The sequence below is a fragment of the Thunnus albacares genome, chromosome 15 (genome assembly GCF_914725855.1).
Source record: "Thunnus albacares chromosome 15, fThuAlb1.1, whole genome shotgun sequence".
In the NCBI taxonomy this organism is placed as follows: Eukaryota; Metazoa; Chordata; class Actinopteri; order Scombriformes; family Scombridae; genus Thunnus; species Thunnus albacares.
Genome location: NC_058120.1, coordinates 5,096,373 through 5,112,961, shown reverse-complemented (window position 1 = coordinate 5,112,961; position 16,589 = coordinate 5,096,373). Strand labels below are relative to the sequence as shown.

Here is a 16,589-nt window from a genome sequence, read left to right as displayed (position 1 = left end):
GCACAGAAAATTAAACTGTAAATTATACAGTAAATTACACAGTAAATGATACAGAAAATTATTTCATTTATATTGATAATTTCAGTTACACACTAAACATTTTATTTTGGCAAATCTTTTGAGTCCTCCTTTGTAAACATCTTACTCCGCTTTTATTTTGAAAAGATGGACTCTCTAACCCGGAAGTACATCAGTGTTATTATGCTAGCGATGTGTCATCAACAACACATCAGTACAAGGGTGGGAACTGCAAATATAAGGAAAAATAAGAGTACCAGGCACTTGTTAATGTTTCTTTAGGGGATCGTTTTAAACTAGTAAGACATCCTGGTTTTGTTAGCAGGCTGTCATTAATGTTAACACGATAGCAGGACTCGCAAACGGACTCAAACTGCTAAGCTACGTTGATCTTTTACAGCTGGACTGTTAGCAAGCAGGCTAACTGGCTGATTCCCTGTCTGCTGGGGTCCTGACGGGACGGGAGAGAGATGTCCTGCAGCTTATTGGAGTTTTGTCGGCTCCAAGAGCTCAAAACGGTCAGGGACTACTTGTTCCAGAGCCAGAAAACCAAACCAGTGGAGGAGAAGAATCAAGCAGGTACTAAACAAAGTAGCTAGACCGGACATATGCATTTCTGTGGAGAGTTACAACAAGTCTTCTCACTTCTCCACAGTCCAGTTAGCTACCTGTGGATGTTGCTACTCATAGCTCTAGTCAAACAAAGTTACAGCTATCTAAGTTAAAGGCTATAACGTGTACGTATAGCTAAATAACGTAGTTGCCGTAGTTAGCAAGACTGTAGGGAGATGGGAACAGACATATTTGGTCACATGTTAACGTTAGAGAAATTAAATAATCATGAGTTACATCATGTAAGTTAACCATCCTCCTAGTGTGCATCAGTTTTTCATGTAACTCTTGAGTGTGGTACAAAACAAACTCTTGCACATCTGAGACGTTACCTAAATGCGTCTTGCATAATTCCACTAATAAAAACGGTTTCTGGTGGCCTGGCTGTAGAAATAAAGATACAGTATAGTATGGCAAGGCTTTGTAAAGTGAAGGATGAATGGAGCTTCATCTGTGCTCTGCAATACCGTCAGAGCACTGAAATGGGAGGAGATCTGTCTGCCCTTTTTGCTATGAGTCATCCCACATGAGGCACCTGAATACATCACTGCAGGATGTTCAACAAGAAAAGAACATAGACACTAAAAGGGCACAGGCCCTTGTTACACTCGAGCAACACACACATGCACGTCTCCATTAACTGTTGAAGAAATAGATGATGATGTGTGTCATCACCGCAGCCTTTTAGCACATTGACAATGGCCCCCACGCACACTGCACTAACGCACAATGTATTATAGATGTCCATGGCAACAGGATTTCGTCTTGGATTATGCTACTCGTTCTGTCACATTGTCTTCCTCCCTCTCTTGAATATTTTTAGGTTATCTGCCTGTAGCTCAACCTGTGCCCGCCCTTCCCCTCTTGTCCTCTCTGGTTTAGTCTTTTTCTGGTTGGGTAGAATGACGTTTGCATTTCTTTGATCTGTTGATATTTTGAGCACTTCCATTAACCCAGTTGCTTGCCAGAGTTTCGCCTGTAATTTCACATCCCTCCTCTTGGAACTGAAAGATATTCGCTGTGTGTTGGCCTTTAGAAATGGATATATAACCTGTCTGTAGGTGCCTGGTCATATGAATAGAAAGACTTTACCTATAATTTGTACAAAAATTGTAGTGATTTGATCTTTAAGACTTGAGAAAAGGGAGCTCAAACACTCAGGAGGGTCAAACCTATGCATAAGCTGCTCTGTCAGCATGACTTCTCAAAGTATAACCAATTTTTAATGAGATGTCTCTGCATGTTCTCTGTATCTTTTACCCATCCGCAGTAGAAAATGAGCTGTCTTGGGACACTTCTGACTGGGAGGCAGCATGGGATAGCGGCGATGGAAAAGAGGAGGAAGCCACTTCTGCAACAACGGTCTGTCCTCCTTTTGTATTTCATTATGTATTCTCATATTCTCATTTTTTCCATACAATATTAAGCAACAGGTGTCCTGTGGTTTTACAAAGTGTCCTCAGTTGCTTGCAAAGGACAGGATAAATTATATTTAAATAATGAATATATTCATTTTATGATCAATTATCCCATATTGTAGCATTTGTTTAAACCACTGGATGCAATTGAATTGTTAGATGATGTTGGAGAAAGTCACAAACAGAGAATATACTTGTGGTTTAGTGACAAAACACTCGCCCACCTCCACAGAGAATGGCAGCAGGAACTTTGGCTTGGTTTTGTGTTGGTTGGTGGGAAGCCAGTGAGGGATCGCATGTTTGTTGCTGCTGTATTTTTGTTCTTGTTTGTTGGGCTCCCTGCACAGAGGAGTTTTGGATCTAGGGTTAAGGTTCAGTTTTATCCAGAGTACAGGGGAATTGGACATTCTAAATTTGTGAAAGACTGGAGGAAATATCCCCCCAAATAAATGAACAAAAACATTGTCCAGGGCTGTTCACATTTGCTCATATTTGATATTGAACTCAAGGTGCTGTATGGCTATTACTCGCATCATTTGCAGATATAAAGATGAGTAAAGATCCCTCTCCACTGACTTTTCTCTTCGCTCTGCAGGTTGAGGAGGAGACCACGGGGCAGAGTGAACCGTGGCTGCAGGATTGCATTGTGTCCCTGTCGCCCTGCTCTGACCTGCTAGTGGTCGCCCGTGAACAGAAGGCTGTCTTTCTCTCAGGTCAGATACTCACACACACACACACACACACACACACAAACACGCACACTCCTCTCTAAATAAACAGAGGAGTTGTGTATTGCTGTTAATGTTTCTTGATTCCTACAGCTAAGTGGCGTACAGATGACAGTGGCAGAGAGGAGATGACCTTGGCTGTGTCTTGGACTGGAAGCCTCAGCAGTGATGAAGGGTGAGAGTAAATCAGATTAATATGAGAAGGAATGACAATGCTAAAAAGGCAACAAAAGAAATGATATTAGGACACATAATTAAGGAAGGTGATGCTGTATTGGAAGACAAAAGAAACTTTGAAGCAGGAATGGAAATAAACCTCAGGATGGAAAAGAAGATGAAGAGGAGTCACATTGAAAAGGGATAGTTGTTCAACAGCAGATAAAACAAATAGAGCACGAGATGAACGTTATGTTCTTGAGAGACAGAGCTGCATCATATTCTGTGTATATTTTCTCTCTGCAGAGAGTGTGTGAGCAGTGCCATCTGTATACCCCTGGCAAGCCAGAAAAGGTAAGAGTTACCAGTGTGGGTGACTGAGAAAACACCTGCAGAATGGCAAAATGCCTGTGTGTATGTATACATGTGACAAGAGCTGGTTTTAACAGTGTATATATGTGTGTGTGTGTGTGTGTGTGTGTGTGTGTGTGTGTGTGTGTGTGTAGGAGCTCCACAGGACGACCTGACTGGACATGTGTCGTAGTGGGTTTCACTTCTGGCTATGTGCGCTTCTACACAGAGGTACCTGATCAATGTACAACAATACTATTTTTCATGTACTGCAGTGCTGTTTCTTAGGACTTATTCAGATAGTCAGCAGTGAAAAAATTAAAACCAGTCTTTAAATATTAAGGAATGACATGTGGTTTCTTGTCAGAATGGGGTTCTGCTCCTGGCCCAGCTGCTGCATGAGGACCCTGTGTTGAGACTCAAGTGTCGCACATATGAGATCCCTCGTCATCCTGGAGTAACCGAGCAGGTAATACATACTCCGGCCATTGCTGTCACACCTGTGGAAATTCTGTTCAAGTTCTTTTATCGGGAACACATATCTGTAGTTAAATCTCACAAGCTTTATCCTGAGCTATCAAGTTTATCCTACGGTCTTCTTCAGCACATGTATGATAACTGATTTGTTTGATTACAGCATGAGGAGTTGAGTATCCTGTATCCTGCTGCGCTGGTCACCATCGATGGCTTCAGCCTCTTTCAGTCTCTGCGTGCCTGCAGGAACCAGGTGGCAAGAGGTACTGCTACTTGTGTGTATGTGAGAGTGTGTGTGTGCATCTGTCAGGGTGTATTTTCATGTAAATGCTTGTTCGTGTTCATTATAGTACGAGAGTTAGAGGGTTCTAGTATTAAATGTTACAGTATGTTAACAAAAGATGTTTTCTTCATTTGCTGGCTGGGTGGATAGAGTTTGCCACAAAGCATTCAGGTACAAAGGAGACATACACATACTTACATGTGTAAGCACACCCTTATAGTCTCTAGTGGGTTAGTCAAGCTTTGGCGGGGTTTCACTGAGTATCTGTGTGTTAGCGCTATGTGTGTGTGTGTGTGTGTGTGTGTGCCTACCGTATGCATGAATATGTTTTAATGCAATCCTCTGTACTGTTAAAGGGCAGTATAACAGTTTTAAATGTAGCTAAATGCAAGGCAGGTCTACTAACCAAAAGCCACCAATAGATAATGAAATCCCTTTTTTTCATTCAAGTTGTTGCTTCTCATGTCATCAACTGCTCTTTCCATCCTTGTCCGTCCAGCTGCAGCAGCAGGTAGTGATGTAATCCAGCCTCCTCCCCTGGCCTATAAGAAGTGGGGTCTGCAGGACATGGACACCATCGTGGACCACAGTAGTGTGGGTAAGTGTGATTATGAAATACTATTTGATTTTTGTTTAGTGACAAAGCCTGGAGGTAATTCTGAATTATTACTGCATTACAGCATTTTTCATCGCAGATATGAATCACTGAAAAAATTCTCACAATATTTAGACAAAAAAACCTAGTGGAGAACGAGCAAACCAGATGTGTTCTTTATTATGAATAAGAAGAAAAGAATGAAAGTCCTATCCAGTGGAGTGGATGCTGGGAGGAAATTCCTTTGTTTAAAACAAATCAAATGAATAATTAATCTTCAAAGGAAAGTATCAGTTCAGTAATACATATCGTTTTCTTTCTGCTCATTCCTGTTCTCATTCAATCTCTCCTTCTGTTAGGTATCATGACGCTGTCTGTGTTTGATCAGATGAAGAATGCCTCTATCCTGGGGGGGTTTAATGCTTCAGTCAAGGGCAGCCCCCCCGCCATGAGCCAGTACATCGCTGTGGGAGGTGGACCGTACACAGGCTTTTACTATGCTGTAGAGGTGAGAGGTGATAATCAGCCTTTAAATATGTTAATCTGCAGAGAAATACACCATGTACCGAAACAAACAGTGCAAATGATCTGCAAGGGGCCGCAGAAAACATGAGTGTGTGGGGAAAAAATGCATTTTTGAGACTTTGATGAATAAATGTGGCTTTTATCTGTGTCTCTCTGTCCTCAGGGAAGCTCCCAGCCTCTTCTCTCTCACGTGGCTATGGCTGTGGCCAGTAAACTGACCTCAGCCCTCTTCAGCGCTGCCAGGTGCGGTAGTGTGTGTGTGTGTTTGTGTGTAAAACTGTGCTTCCATGTGTGCATCTGCAGAATGAACACTTTCTGAAAGCAATTAAGAGCTTCATTAGTCAAAAAAAACAAGTGAATGAGTAATAATACCAGTGGAGCACAACAACACTAACAACCACAGCTCAGTTTGTGTCCTGGATTGTTAAAACAACAAACAAGGTTGTCCAGTGTTTCTGCGTGCCTGTGTGTGTGCTCTTAATTCCTGTCAGACACACACACACACTTAGGGACTGAATTCTGCACTGTTGACAATCCTCGACAGCTGTAACAGCACAAAGCAGCCCAATCAATACTCTGAATTGTTGCCTGTTCTCTGCTAAATGCTTAATCCATACTGGAGCGTATTTTGCTTTCATCTTCCCTTGAGTCTCCTTTCACTCTCTACTGTATGTCTTCTCTCACCCTCCTCTTTCTTTTTACATGGATTAATCATTTTATTTGTCTCTTACTCTCCGTCTCTCACTTTCTTCCTCTCAGTGGATGGTTAGGTTGGAACAAGAACAAGAATGAAGAGGAGGCTGTCCAGAAACAGAAGCCCAAGGTGGAGGCTGCAACACCCTTAGGAGTCAGGTACCAGTCATGATATCTCAACTAATATAAAGCAGCAGTTCTCTTTGCGCTCAATTGATACTGGCAATATGAAGCTTGTCCTTTCTCTTGAACCTGACCTCTGTCTTCCAGATTTGGTCTCCCAGACTCTCGTCGCCATGGCGAGTCCATCTGTCTGTCCCCCTGCAACACGCTGGCTGGAGTGACGGATGACTTTGGTCGAGTCACACTGCTGGACTTGGCCAGGGGCATTGCCATCCGCATGTGGAAAGGTGAGGAGGAAGATGAGAGAGATGAACAAGGAATAAAGCTTGATTTATACTTCTGTGTTAAGGGGTTGCATCATACCTACGACGCCAATTTGCAAATGAGTAAATAATAAAGAGGTTTTGTACAAGATCTTTGTAAAGGATTGAATAGGTTAAGAAAGGAGTGGTGCTAAGGAGATAGAGCTTTTATTTCCCTCTCATATCTTCTCTTTCTGTTGTGTCTATTCAGATTTATGTGACCTTGGCTCACATGACAATGATCGAATACAGAAATAACTTTGTGTTAAAAGTGAAACATTTAAGTATTCATGAGGTCCAAAAGCACAAAACATTGAACTTGGCATGCTTGGCACACTGTCTATCAAAAATTTATAGCCTTGGTTCCTTCTTGAAAATCAGTTGTGATGTCAAATCATGCAATCAGCCAAACAGTTGTTTTGTGCGTCTCTGTCATGTAAAGATAACTATTCATTCGTTAAACTTCAGGTTACAGAGATGCCCAGCTGGGTTGGCTGCAGGTTCCAGAGGAGCGGGGGGATCGGGAGCACTCCCCCTCTGTTTCCCTCCCCAGACGGCATGCTCTGTTCCTGGTGATCTATGCCCCTCGCAGGGGAATCCTGGAGGTTTGGGGGATGCAGCAGGGGCCTCGAGTTGGAGCCTTTACTGTGGGGAAACACTGCAGGTATACACAATGCACTCTCATATTCACTCTCATTCACTTTATCTTACTATTAGAGACGCTTCGCATTAAAAACAAAACAGAAGAGTCAGACACTCAAGGACAAACAAACTAGGGAGTAGCTCACAGTGAAGTTTACAATCCTCTGATGTGTGTGTTTGCTCTTCCAGGTTGCTGTATGCCGGCTATCGTCTGATGGGGGTGAACAGTGTGACAAGTCAGGGCTGGAAGCTTCACACCCAGCAGGTGTGTCTGCTGGATCCCATCACAGGAGCACTGAGGACAGTGAACATCCCCTTCCACCTGGCTCTCAGGTTGGCACACAGAGAAGAACACACATACATTAACCTTAAAGACACTGTAGGTCAGCTGTTTGTCATACAGGCATTTTTAACACTGCGGTTAGAGTTTTTCTGTAGGACTGCTTGCAGACTTGGGGTGTGGATACATTTTATTCTGAGAATATTTCACAACCCATCTAAGTATTTGTCATTGTATGCAGGAACAGCAGTTCTCTATTGTGTCAAGACTATCTCTCCACCCTACATATTCCATATGTATTCCATAGTCCATATATGTAAGTAACTTGAACAAACTTCCCTTTTCAGCAAAGAAATAGACACTATTTAACTGGATCCATGAAGAACCTCCTACTGTAACACAGTGGTATAGAGACATTTTGGAGTTTTTCCAAGGGAAAGGCTCAGTGCCAAAATAAAAAGAAATGACAGTAGTCATTTTAACTCCGGTATTGGGCTGGCCTCCAGCCCACAAGCTGTTAAAGATGTCCTTTTAATGCCCTTCTACTGCTACCAATCCATCCAAACCTCATCTCACTGTGTCCTCTGTGTTCACCCCCATCAGTGACAAGAAGAGCGAGCGAGCCAAAGACATGCATCTGTTAAAGAGACTGACTACTGTACTAAAGAGCAGAGAGGTGGAGCCTGGTAAGAAATACAAGATGTGTAGATAGAAGTATGAGACTTAGAGAGAGTTTGGCATTTCTGTTCCTCTGTATGTTTATTTATCTTTTCTTTTCAGATATTTTGGAGAGCGAAGCCAAAAGCGTGCTGCTGGATATCAAACACCCTGCCATTAAGAAGCAGGTATGATCAGAGATGAATATAAATGCCCGAACTCACTATTAGACAGCAGTGACAGGCAAATTTCTAAGTGTGATCTTTGCTTTTACCTTTAGGCTTTGGAGTCTCTGCTGGCAAACAAGAATGCCCCTGTGTCTTGTCTCACTAACATCACATCCGCCTTATATGACTCTCTGAAGCAACAAGGTATAGTTTAGATTCATCTGTGAGAGACTTTTTTTTCTGTGATATTAAAATCTGGTTAACTGAAGTGTGTTATATGTGTATTTTCAAAAGGACAAAATAACCTGTATTAAAGATTACTGTAATTTTTGCAATGAATTTGTTATTCGTTGTTCAGCCAAATACCTACAATGTAAGGTAAAAGTCATTTTGATGAAAGTTTTTGTTTAGACATCATGCATATTTGATGCTTTTCTCTTCATGTTGTGTTCTTCATCACAGACCCTGAGGGAGTGGGTTCAGTGTTAGTGCAGCTCTGCTCTTCACAGCTGAAACTGCTGCAGCTCTACACTGACATCCAGAACCTGCACTGTGCTGCAGACACAGAGGCCTCCTCCGAAGCTGTGAGAAGACACACACACACACACACACACACACACACACACACACACACGCACACACACACACACACACACACACAATCCTTGTTGCTCACTTAAATCTTTGCAGAAATAGTGCTTATGTAGACTAGGTTAAGGTTTGTTGTAAATTTACCAGTTGATTCAATGAGTGTTTTTGCTTGGTGGTCACCATAAACAATATTATTAATTATCCCTCATAATTCCACTATAATATCCCCCCCCAGCTGGACTCTCTTGAGGGCATAGAGGATGAATTGTCCCGCGTGGGCCCCACCTTGCAACGCTATGCCCAGCTCACCTCCAGACCCAGCGTTTCATTTGCCCAAGACTCACCAGACTCGCCCCTGCCCGCCAAAGCCTTCCTCTCCCAGATGGAGTACAATGAGGAGGGGCAGTTAAGTGTTATCCGCGGGTCTGAAACTGAGTGGAACAAGCTTGGTAAGGCAACACAAGTTTGACCCACTCATACCATAATAGATATTTGTAAATGTCAGCATGGCACTGTCAAGTATAAAGAAATCTCTTTTGACAGCGACATGCTTGGAGTTTATCTCACAGCAGACATTTAACTTAGTAGAACTTGTGTAGAACGCAGTGTGTGCGGGACAATGTTGCCGGTCTGTGATAATGACTGAGGGTTTGCTCTTGTGTGTTCTGTGTAGGGAACTTTCTATTTTGGGGTTGTCTCTCTGGAAAAAGCCCACTACATAAAGTCTGTGACACACTACAGCAGGCTGGCATCAGTCCACAGCAGCTACTGGTAAGGTGGAGGAAAAGACTGATGGAGGGAATGAGTTATGATTGTTATATTGTGTTAGATAAGTAGATGAGCATATTAATGAAATGTTATTATTGTTACTATCCCATAATCCATATCCCTTCTGTTGTTGTTTTCATAGCAATGTTGTTTTTTTTTTGACTTTAACATTTAATTTTGAATCTTGTCTTCTCTTGTCTCCCTGTCTTTCTGTCAGTCTCTGTTGCTAAGCGTGTGGTTGCAAAGGGAGAAGGAGGTGCTACAGAAACCAGAGGAAAGTGTTAGAAACCTTCACACACTACTCATCACCCTCAGCAACATGAAAGGTGTGTATTCCTGTACAGTGTGTGAAGCTTGGTTTACATGTGTGTCTCTTAAATGGACAGCGGAGGATACCTCACATCTTTATCTTCATTTTATTAGTGAAAAAGTATGATGGGAAGATAAAATAACTCCTTCTCCTTTCATCAGGTGCAGTTGACGAGTCTTGGGACACCCAGTCTATCTCCCCCTGGTGGCAGCAGGTCCGCTGTACATGCATCCAGTCGCAGAATGCTGCCGCCGCTCTGCTGGCTGCCTTCGTTGCTCATCGCGCTGCTAAGGCGAGCATCACCAGCCGGGCTGACAGCAAGGTAGAGAGAACTCACATGCACACACACTGGTGCACTCATTGGGCAGTGCCATTAAGAATCACAAGAGGGAATTAATGGAGAACAAGAATCGTTTAATATAGGAGGTCAGTTTTGGTCATGTCACAGCTGGAAAAACAAATAATTATTCAACAAAAGTTGTCCCATAGTCACTTTGTTTCCAGAGCACCACACCCATCTCTACTGAAACAGGCAGTTTTGGGGCCGTTAACATAACTTTCTGGCTGCAGCCCCTCCCTTGACATACCATGGGTGCTTAATGATACTTCTTCCATCCTCACTCCTCTGTCCCCCGGCCCTTTAAATGCATCTCAGAGGAGACTGAGAGTGAGGAGGCTCTCAGTGGGGCTTTGAAGGACGAACTACAGGTGTATCCTATGTTGGCGTAATTACCAGCTTGTCAGCTGATCTGAGGGACAGTAAAATGAACAGACTGTTGTGGAAACAGCTTTACTGTATGAAAATATTACACGTATAGAATCTGAATCATGAAAACATTTTCTTTTTCTTTCCCTTTCCAAGTGCATCTTTGCTCGTTCGGGAAAAATATACACTTTTACAGTCAGTAAAGTTATTACCAGTTGTTATTATTAGTCCTATAATATCATCCTGAGCCTGAAAAGGATGTCAGACTTACAGTACCTGTGCTCTTACACAAACTAATTTGGCTATAAATTGTATTTTTGTCAGTAATAATCATACTTTTCTATTTGTGTTATTTTTGTCAGTCACATTGTGTGATGGCCTAATGCCACAATAGATCTATAATCAGTATTGGAGCAGTAGTTATTGGACAGCAGGTGTTTTTCTTTGTAACTATCACTTTATTATTTCTACACATGTGATATTTTTTTTTAGCATGTATTGCTAGTTGACTTCCTCACTAATGTGCAGTAGTTCTGTACATTTGTTTAAAAAAATAGGAAAACTCCTTGCTTCAGCGTCATTCAGCACTAAACCTGTACTAGGAATATCCTCAACCACACACTCAACTGGTTTTACCACTTGTCTATGTGTTTGTGTGTGACAGTTGCAGTCGGAGTGGGAGGCGGTGTCTCTGGAGCTGGAGCAGTGGGTGGTGTGTGTTCGCCAGCTGGAGGACGTGCTGGTGCTGCAGACACTGCTGTTGGTGCCTCCACCCCAGGGATCAGCAGGGGGCGCTGCAGCACAGTGCTCCATCAAAATACTGTTGGAGGGAGGCACAGGTAAGCTGGAGAGAGGAATATCTTACTTTTTTATTAGTTTGTCTGTCTTGCTTTCTTTATTTTTTTATGTTTTTTTCCCCTTTTCTGGGTTTTTTTTTCTTTTTTCAGTATCCATGTTCTGGTTGTGGCTACTTCAGACTCATACTCTTATGTTTTAATTGGATTCTTTTCTCATCTATCCTCCAAGGTGGCATTACCGACAATGTTTCCAAGTGGGTGTTCAGGCATAACTTGGCCCCTGAGCGGCTGAAGGAAATTCTGCAAAAGAGAGAAGACAAAGAGGTAGATGACAAACAGGAGCAGAAGGCAGATGAAGAAGGAAAGGATGAGAAGGAGAAAAACCAAGAGGACCCAGACAGAACAGCAGGTCAGGACTTAGAAAGACTTCTGACATATATACAGTACAAGTCAAAAGTTTGGACACACTTTTCCATTCCCTTGAATGAGAAAGTCTGTCCAAACTTTTGACTGGTTCTGCACATCTGGATATTAAAGGACACATTAGCTCTCATGTTGGAGAACTTAAAAAGTGCAAAGTTGTCAGTAGGTTTTAGATTCATATCGCTTGAGCAATGTACCGTGCACACTATTTCATGAACCTTCTTTATACCCTGAACTTAAACACTGTCCGCTGTTTTTCCAGAGCTGTTGCGGGCAGTGTGCCAGCGGTTCCCTCACTCCCTCTCACCCGACTTGCTCTTAGCCCACTGCTGCTGGGAATATGTGGTGCAGTGGAACAAAGACCCAGAGGTGCATATACATACACACATATGCATAATGTAGTGTTATCAGCTTAGGTCTTACCTCTATTCATTTAGTGTACAGAACATTATATTATCACTACTTGCTGCAACAAGCCAGTTTCCCAAGAGCTCAGAAACAAGGATGACAAAGAACCAATCATCTTAGTTCTTAAATCCAGACTTGCACCTGCTTCTCTTCCTAGGTGGGTCGATACTTGTCCTGGGCTGTGGAACATTTGAAACTGGTCTCCAGTCCACATATCCAACTAGGTGAGAGGCTCACTGACTTATACATGCATACTAATAATCGTCATGTGATCACAGCAACCTCTGCAAATAATGCGTGGGTTATTTGTCATCATATTCATGATAGTGTCAACTAAAGTCATTACTTTTGTGTTATTCAGATCATCTACAGGCTGTGTGATAAAGTGACAGTGATGTGTGTATCATGAGACTTGAACTTTTCTCACAGGTATTTGTACAATGATGTGGAGTACGTTCATTGTCAAGCGTTTCTCAGCAGCAGCCTTCCTCATGGAGAAGGTTAGTCATGCATACAGTATACAGCAATGTCTGTGCGTCTATTATTCTTCAAAAATGTTTACACTCTTTTTTTTTTTTTTTTTTCAGGTGGGGAAAGCACCCAAAGATCGCTTATGTCGACGAGTAAGTGATTCATTCTTTTTTATATGGATTTTGATAAGATGAATTCCAGTGTAAAGTATTGCAGTAAATGTATGACGTGGCATATTAAGGGTGTGTTTGTTATTGTGTGCAGGATGTAGGGATGGGAGACAAAGCCATGACATCATTCCTGGGCTGTTGTGCTCAGCTGCTGCAGATCCTCATGGAGGTGACTGGACTATTGGTTAACAATCAGTGCCCTTTGTATTTTACAAACTACTATGTAAGTAAGGAGATAACACAACAAAGCATGGAGAATGAGCAGCGGCCTGCATCAATCCAATACAAAGCATGGAAAGTGTATGAAGCTAGCAGCTTCAACTCGATCTATGCTTTGTTTTTTCTTCCTTTTGGATTTGACATGGAGTAAGATACTGTATTATAAACAGCACCATGACGTTTTGCATTTAAATTGCAGCACCTTTGGGCTTGTGTAAGTTTTGAGGCTTTTTATTATGCATTAGGAGATTTATTGGCTTATATTCATTTATTCTATATATTTATTAAGTCTTATGCCATCTGATAATATTTATAACAAATCTAATTTTAAATGAATCTCATTCAACATATAGTTCATAGTTAGCATGTTGGATATGTTGCTATTAATACAGTTCATGTATTAGTTTCTCAGCAGAATTTGTTTTTAAAAGTGCTCATGCTACTAGCTCCAGCTTCTACTACTTATGTACTGTCACTACTAATTACCACCATTTCACTGCTACCACCACTAGTATTACTACTGTCACTACTAATAAGCCACTTATTTGTGATTTAGGTCTTGATGTTCTGTTTAGTAAACTCTAACTCTTGAACACACTTGATAGGTGTTTGATTTCTCACCCAGCTGGCTAACTTCAGATGTGTGCATGTGGTGTATTTTAACTAAACTGTGAGTTGAGATTAGAATGTGAATCAACCTGCTCTCTCCTCACCATCTCTTCTGTTCCCTCCCAGGCCGACTCAGCGGTGGAGGAGATCCCCCTTCCGGAGCTGTCTGTGGAGGAGGCGTGGTGCGGAGCAGAGGGCCCTGCCTCTATAGCTGAATTGGCCCTGGAGCAGAAAGGTGTCCACTACCCTCTGGTCCAGCACCACTGCCTGTTAGCATCCCTGCTACACGCTGCTATGACCTTCGTTCTGAAGGTCAAACCACTCAGTCTGTTCGACAGCAAGGTGAGGGGACGGAGTCATAGACGCACAAATATCCATAGAGATCATTGTAAAATATTATTGCATTACGCACTGATTCTAGTGTTAGTATGGTGTTTTTGAAGTAGGTACACAATTTGAATTTTATCTTACACTAAATAATTAAATATGTTTGTGGTTTCCATCACACCCGTTATTTGGACTTTTAAATGTTAATTTACTTTGTTAAAATTGTTGTTGTTTAAATGGCATACATCTTATGGAAACATCTACTTTATGTCTACAGGCCATTTTTGAATTGAATACTTACTTAAATATTACATACTTGACTCTTTTAGAGCTGCAGTTATTGAATTCATGTGGAAATAAATTTTGAAAATTAAACACTGTAGTCTTCATCTATTTGTGCACCAACACATTTTTAATTTTTGTATCTATGTTGTTCCAGGGCAAGAATGCTTTCTTCAGAGATCTGACGACCATTCAGCTGATGCCCAGTGGAGACACAGACCCAGGCTTGGTCTCACTACGACAAGAGGTGAGAAGTGGACTTTGATGTAGAGAAGGAAATCACTGCTTTTTTGTCTCAACACCTCTCATCTTATTCCATCTCCTCATTCTTCATACCCGATTTCTCATCTCTGCTTCCCACATCCCTACTCTGCCTCAGTTCCTCCTGCGGGTGCTGACCGGCTGGGTGCAGGCTATAGATGATCCTTCCAGCTCCGCCTCTGGGACCGGGTCCCCCCCATTACCCTCTAACGGCCCCAAGGCTGACTGGTGGCCCTCGCTCTGTCTGGAGCTGGGCACGTTGCTGCAGGTCAATCCTGACATCCTACGACGGCACCTCGTCTGCGAGCTCTACAACCAGGGCCTGGACCTACGAGCTGAGGAGGTCAGTAAAATAACTGAGTGCAGTTCAGAATGTTGCTGTGGCTCAAAGTCGAGACTGGCTCCAGAGCATGACAAAACATTTATTTTGCTCTGTGGCACACAGAAGCTAAAATGAAATGACTATATTGAATTTTGAACCTGACTAGTGCTCATTCTGTGTGGTTATGATCCAGGTGATGTTAGAAGTGGAAGACAAGGACGTGCTGGGCTCTCAGCTGCTGGTGTTGACTGGTCAGAGGCTGAGCTACTCACTGCTTCACAGCCAGAGCCAGACGCAGGCTGCCATGGAGCTGCTGGCCCGCCTGCCCCCCACCCTCTGCACATGGCTCAAGGCTATGGTGAGAAATGTCTCAATAGCTATTAGGTGGTTTATGTTCCCCTCAGGATGAATTGTAATAGCTGTGTTGACTTTTCCATCTAGCACCATCATCAGGTCTGTATATGAATTTGGCCAATACTTTGGTTTATGACCAGATTTTCCCATCACCTTCAGTTATACTTTGTGTTTGGTGTTAATAAGCAAATGTTATGATGCCAACATTCTAAACTAAGATGGTGAACATAGTAACCATTATACCTGCCATACATCAGCATGTTAGCATGCTGACAGTAGCATTTAGTTCACAGCAGTCTCACAGAGCTGCTGGTGTTGAACTCTGGTTTTGTTGAGTAATAAACCAGACAGGAAGAGGATACAAATGTCCCTTTAAGGGAAGTGCTAACCAGTTTTCTTTCTATTGAAAAACGGGTAATTCTGGGCCCGTTTTCTTTAAGTAAATTTTAATATCATTAAATCCAAGACTAAAGTTTTACACTGACAGACCTGGCTGCCTGTTAAAAAAATATATGGAATATTTCTTTGTCGCAGGACCCCAGCGAGCTGCGGTGCCCCCTGGTCCCCCTGCCCCAGACCAGCAGACTGGTCGGCCGCCTTATTGAAATGCTGCCGGAGAACCACGCCCAGTACAGTCTGGCTCTTCACCTTCTGGAGGCCGTGGAGGCCCTCACAACAGAGGACTGACCCTGAGAGGTAGAGGGGTGGGGGTGGAGATACCTGCAAAGGCATGACGACAGTGGGCAAATGGAGAAGTGATGAAGAAGAGGCAAGTGGTGCTGGGAGACTAAAAGGAAGCAGAGATGTGTTATATGGTCACCGCAGAAAAGACCCTCCACCCACCCTCACACAAAAAAACTAAACTGTTGACATTGTCCTGCCACTTCAGAATCTGGATCGTGGAGTCCGGAAGCGTACACACATATGCAGCACACATGTCATGTCACGGAGGAGATTTTGTCTTTTGTTATTCAACTCATGTTAATATGATAAATTCATCCACACCACTTAATTGTAGAGGGCGATGATATATAGAGGGGAACTGATAGGCTTTTAACCTTTTTTTAATCCCTGATATTTTTGTGCATGTAACATAAATTATATTGAATACTTGTTATTGAAGAGCATTGTTAGGATACATTTATGAGATGGTTATTGAGGAATGGGGCATGTCTTATCATTGTCATTTGTCAGTTTTTACTGTCTGACTCTCACCACCCCCACCTGACTCACATTCAAACTGATTGACTTTCAAAATCACTGTGTGGGTATCCTACCTGTGTGCCATTATCAACTTTCTGTTTGACATTTCTCCTTCCCTCTCATTGACAAGAGCGATGTATCATAAAGAAATATGGACCTTATTTTTTATTTATATATGCATTATGCATATATTTATATATATGTACTAGCTGTGCCTGTACACCTCCTATTCTGTAGTCCCCCGTCCAGCTGCTTCCACTGGGCTAATCCAGTGCAGAATAAAGAGGTTTCCCAAACGCTTTCATGTTGTTCAGTGTTCTCTATTTGTTTCATTTTACTGACAT

The 16,589-nt window shown here is 42.4% G+C and overlaps 1 protein-coding gene across 4 annotated transcripts; it reads left to right on the top strand.

The window, feature by feature from the left end:
* The first annotated feature begins 181 nt into the window (after positions 1–181).
* On the top strand, positions 182–16,546 carry rab3gap2 (RAB3 GTPase activating protein subunit 2 (non-catalytic)). 4 transcript variants are annotated; one of them, XM_044376084.1, is made up of 35 exons: positions 182–597; positions 1,904–1,992; positions 2,644–2,761; positions 2,870–2,951; positions 3,239–3,286; positions 3,439–3,514; positions 3,651–3,752; positions 3,921–4,020; positions 4,540–4,638; positions 4,995–5,143; positions 5,324–5,403; positions 5,920–6,012; positions 6,124–6,263; positions 6,747–6,942; positions 7,110–7,253; positions 7,804–7,886; positions 7,981–8,045; positions 8,138–8,228; positions 8,487–8,608; positions 8,851–9,064; positions 9,289–9,386; positions 9,601–9,709; positions 9,855–10,015; positions 11,064–11,238; positions 11,426–11,605; positions 11,882–11,988; positions 12,185–12,251; positions 12,457–12,527; positions 12,615–12,650; positions 12,763–12,837; positions 13,623–13,838; positions 14,263–14,352; positions 14,485–14,709; positions 14,882–15,046; positions 15,577–16,546. In XM_044376084.1, exons 1-35 carry the CDS (start codon positions 489–491, stop codon positions 15,727–15,729), a joined length of 4,128 nt encoding a protein of 1,375 aa, XP_044232019.1. In that variant the 5' UTR covers positions 182–488; the 3' UTR covers positions 15,730–16,546. The 4 variants fall into 4 exon arrangements, with proteins under 4 accessions (XP_044232019.1, XP_044232017.1, XP_044232018.1 ...); XM_044376082.1 differs by having other exon boundaries at positions 12,763–12,891; XM_044376083.1 differs by having other exon boundaries at positions 1,901–1,992.
* The last annotated feature ends 43 nt before the right edge of the window (positions 16,547–16,589 follow it).

Excerpts from the sequence above, each read along its gene's own strand:
- rab3gap2 (XM_044376081.1), top strand. The coding sequence starts at position 489 with ATGTCCTGCAGCTTATTGGAGTTTTGTCGGCTCCAAGAGCTCAAAACG. Across the intron at positions 9,065-9,288 it reads AACTGAGTGGAACAAGCTTG|GGAACTTTCTATTTTGGGGT; the intron begins GTAAGGCAACAC and ends TGTTCTGTGTAG. Across the intron at positions 13,839-14,262 it reads TCAGTCTGTTCGACAGCAAG|GGCAAGAATGCTTTCTTCAG; the intron begins GTGAGGGGACGG and ends ATGTTGTTCCAG.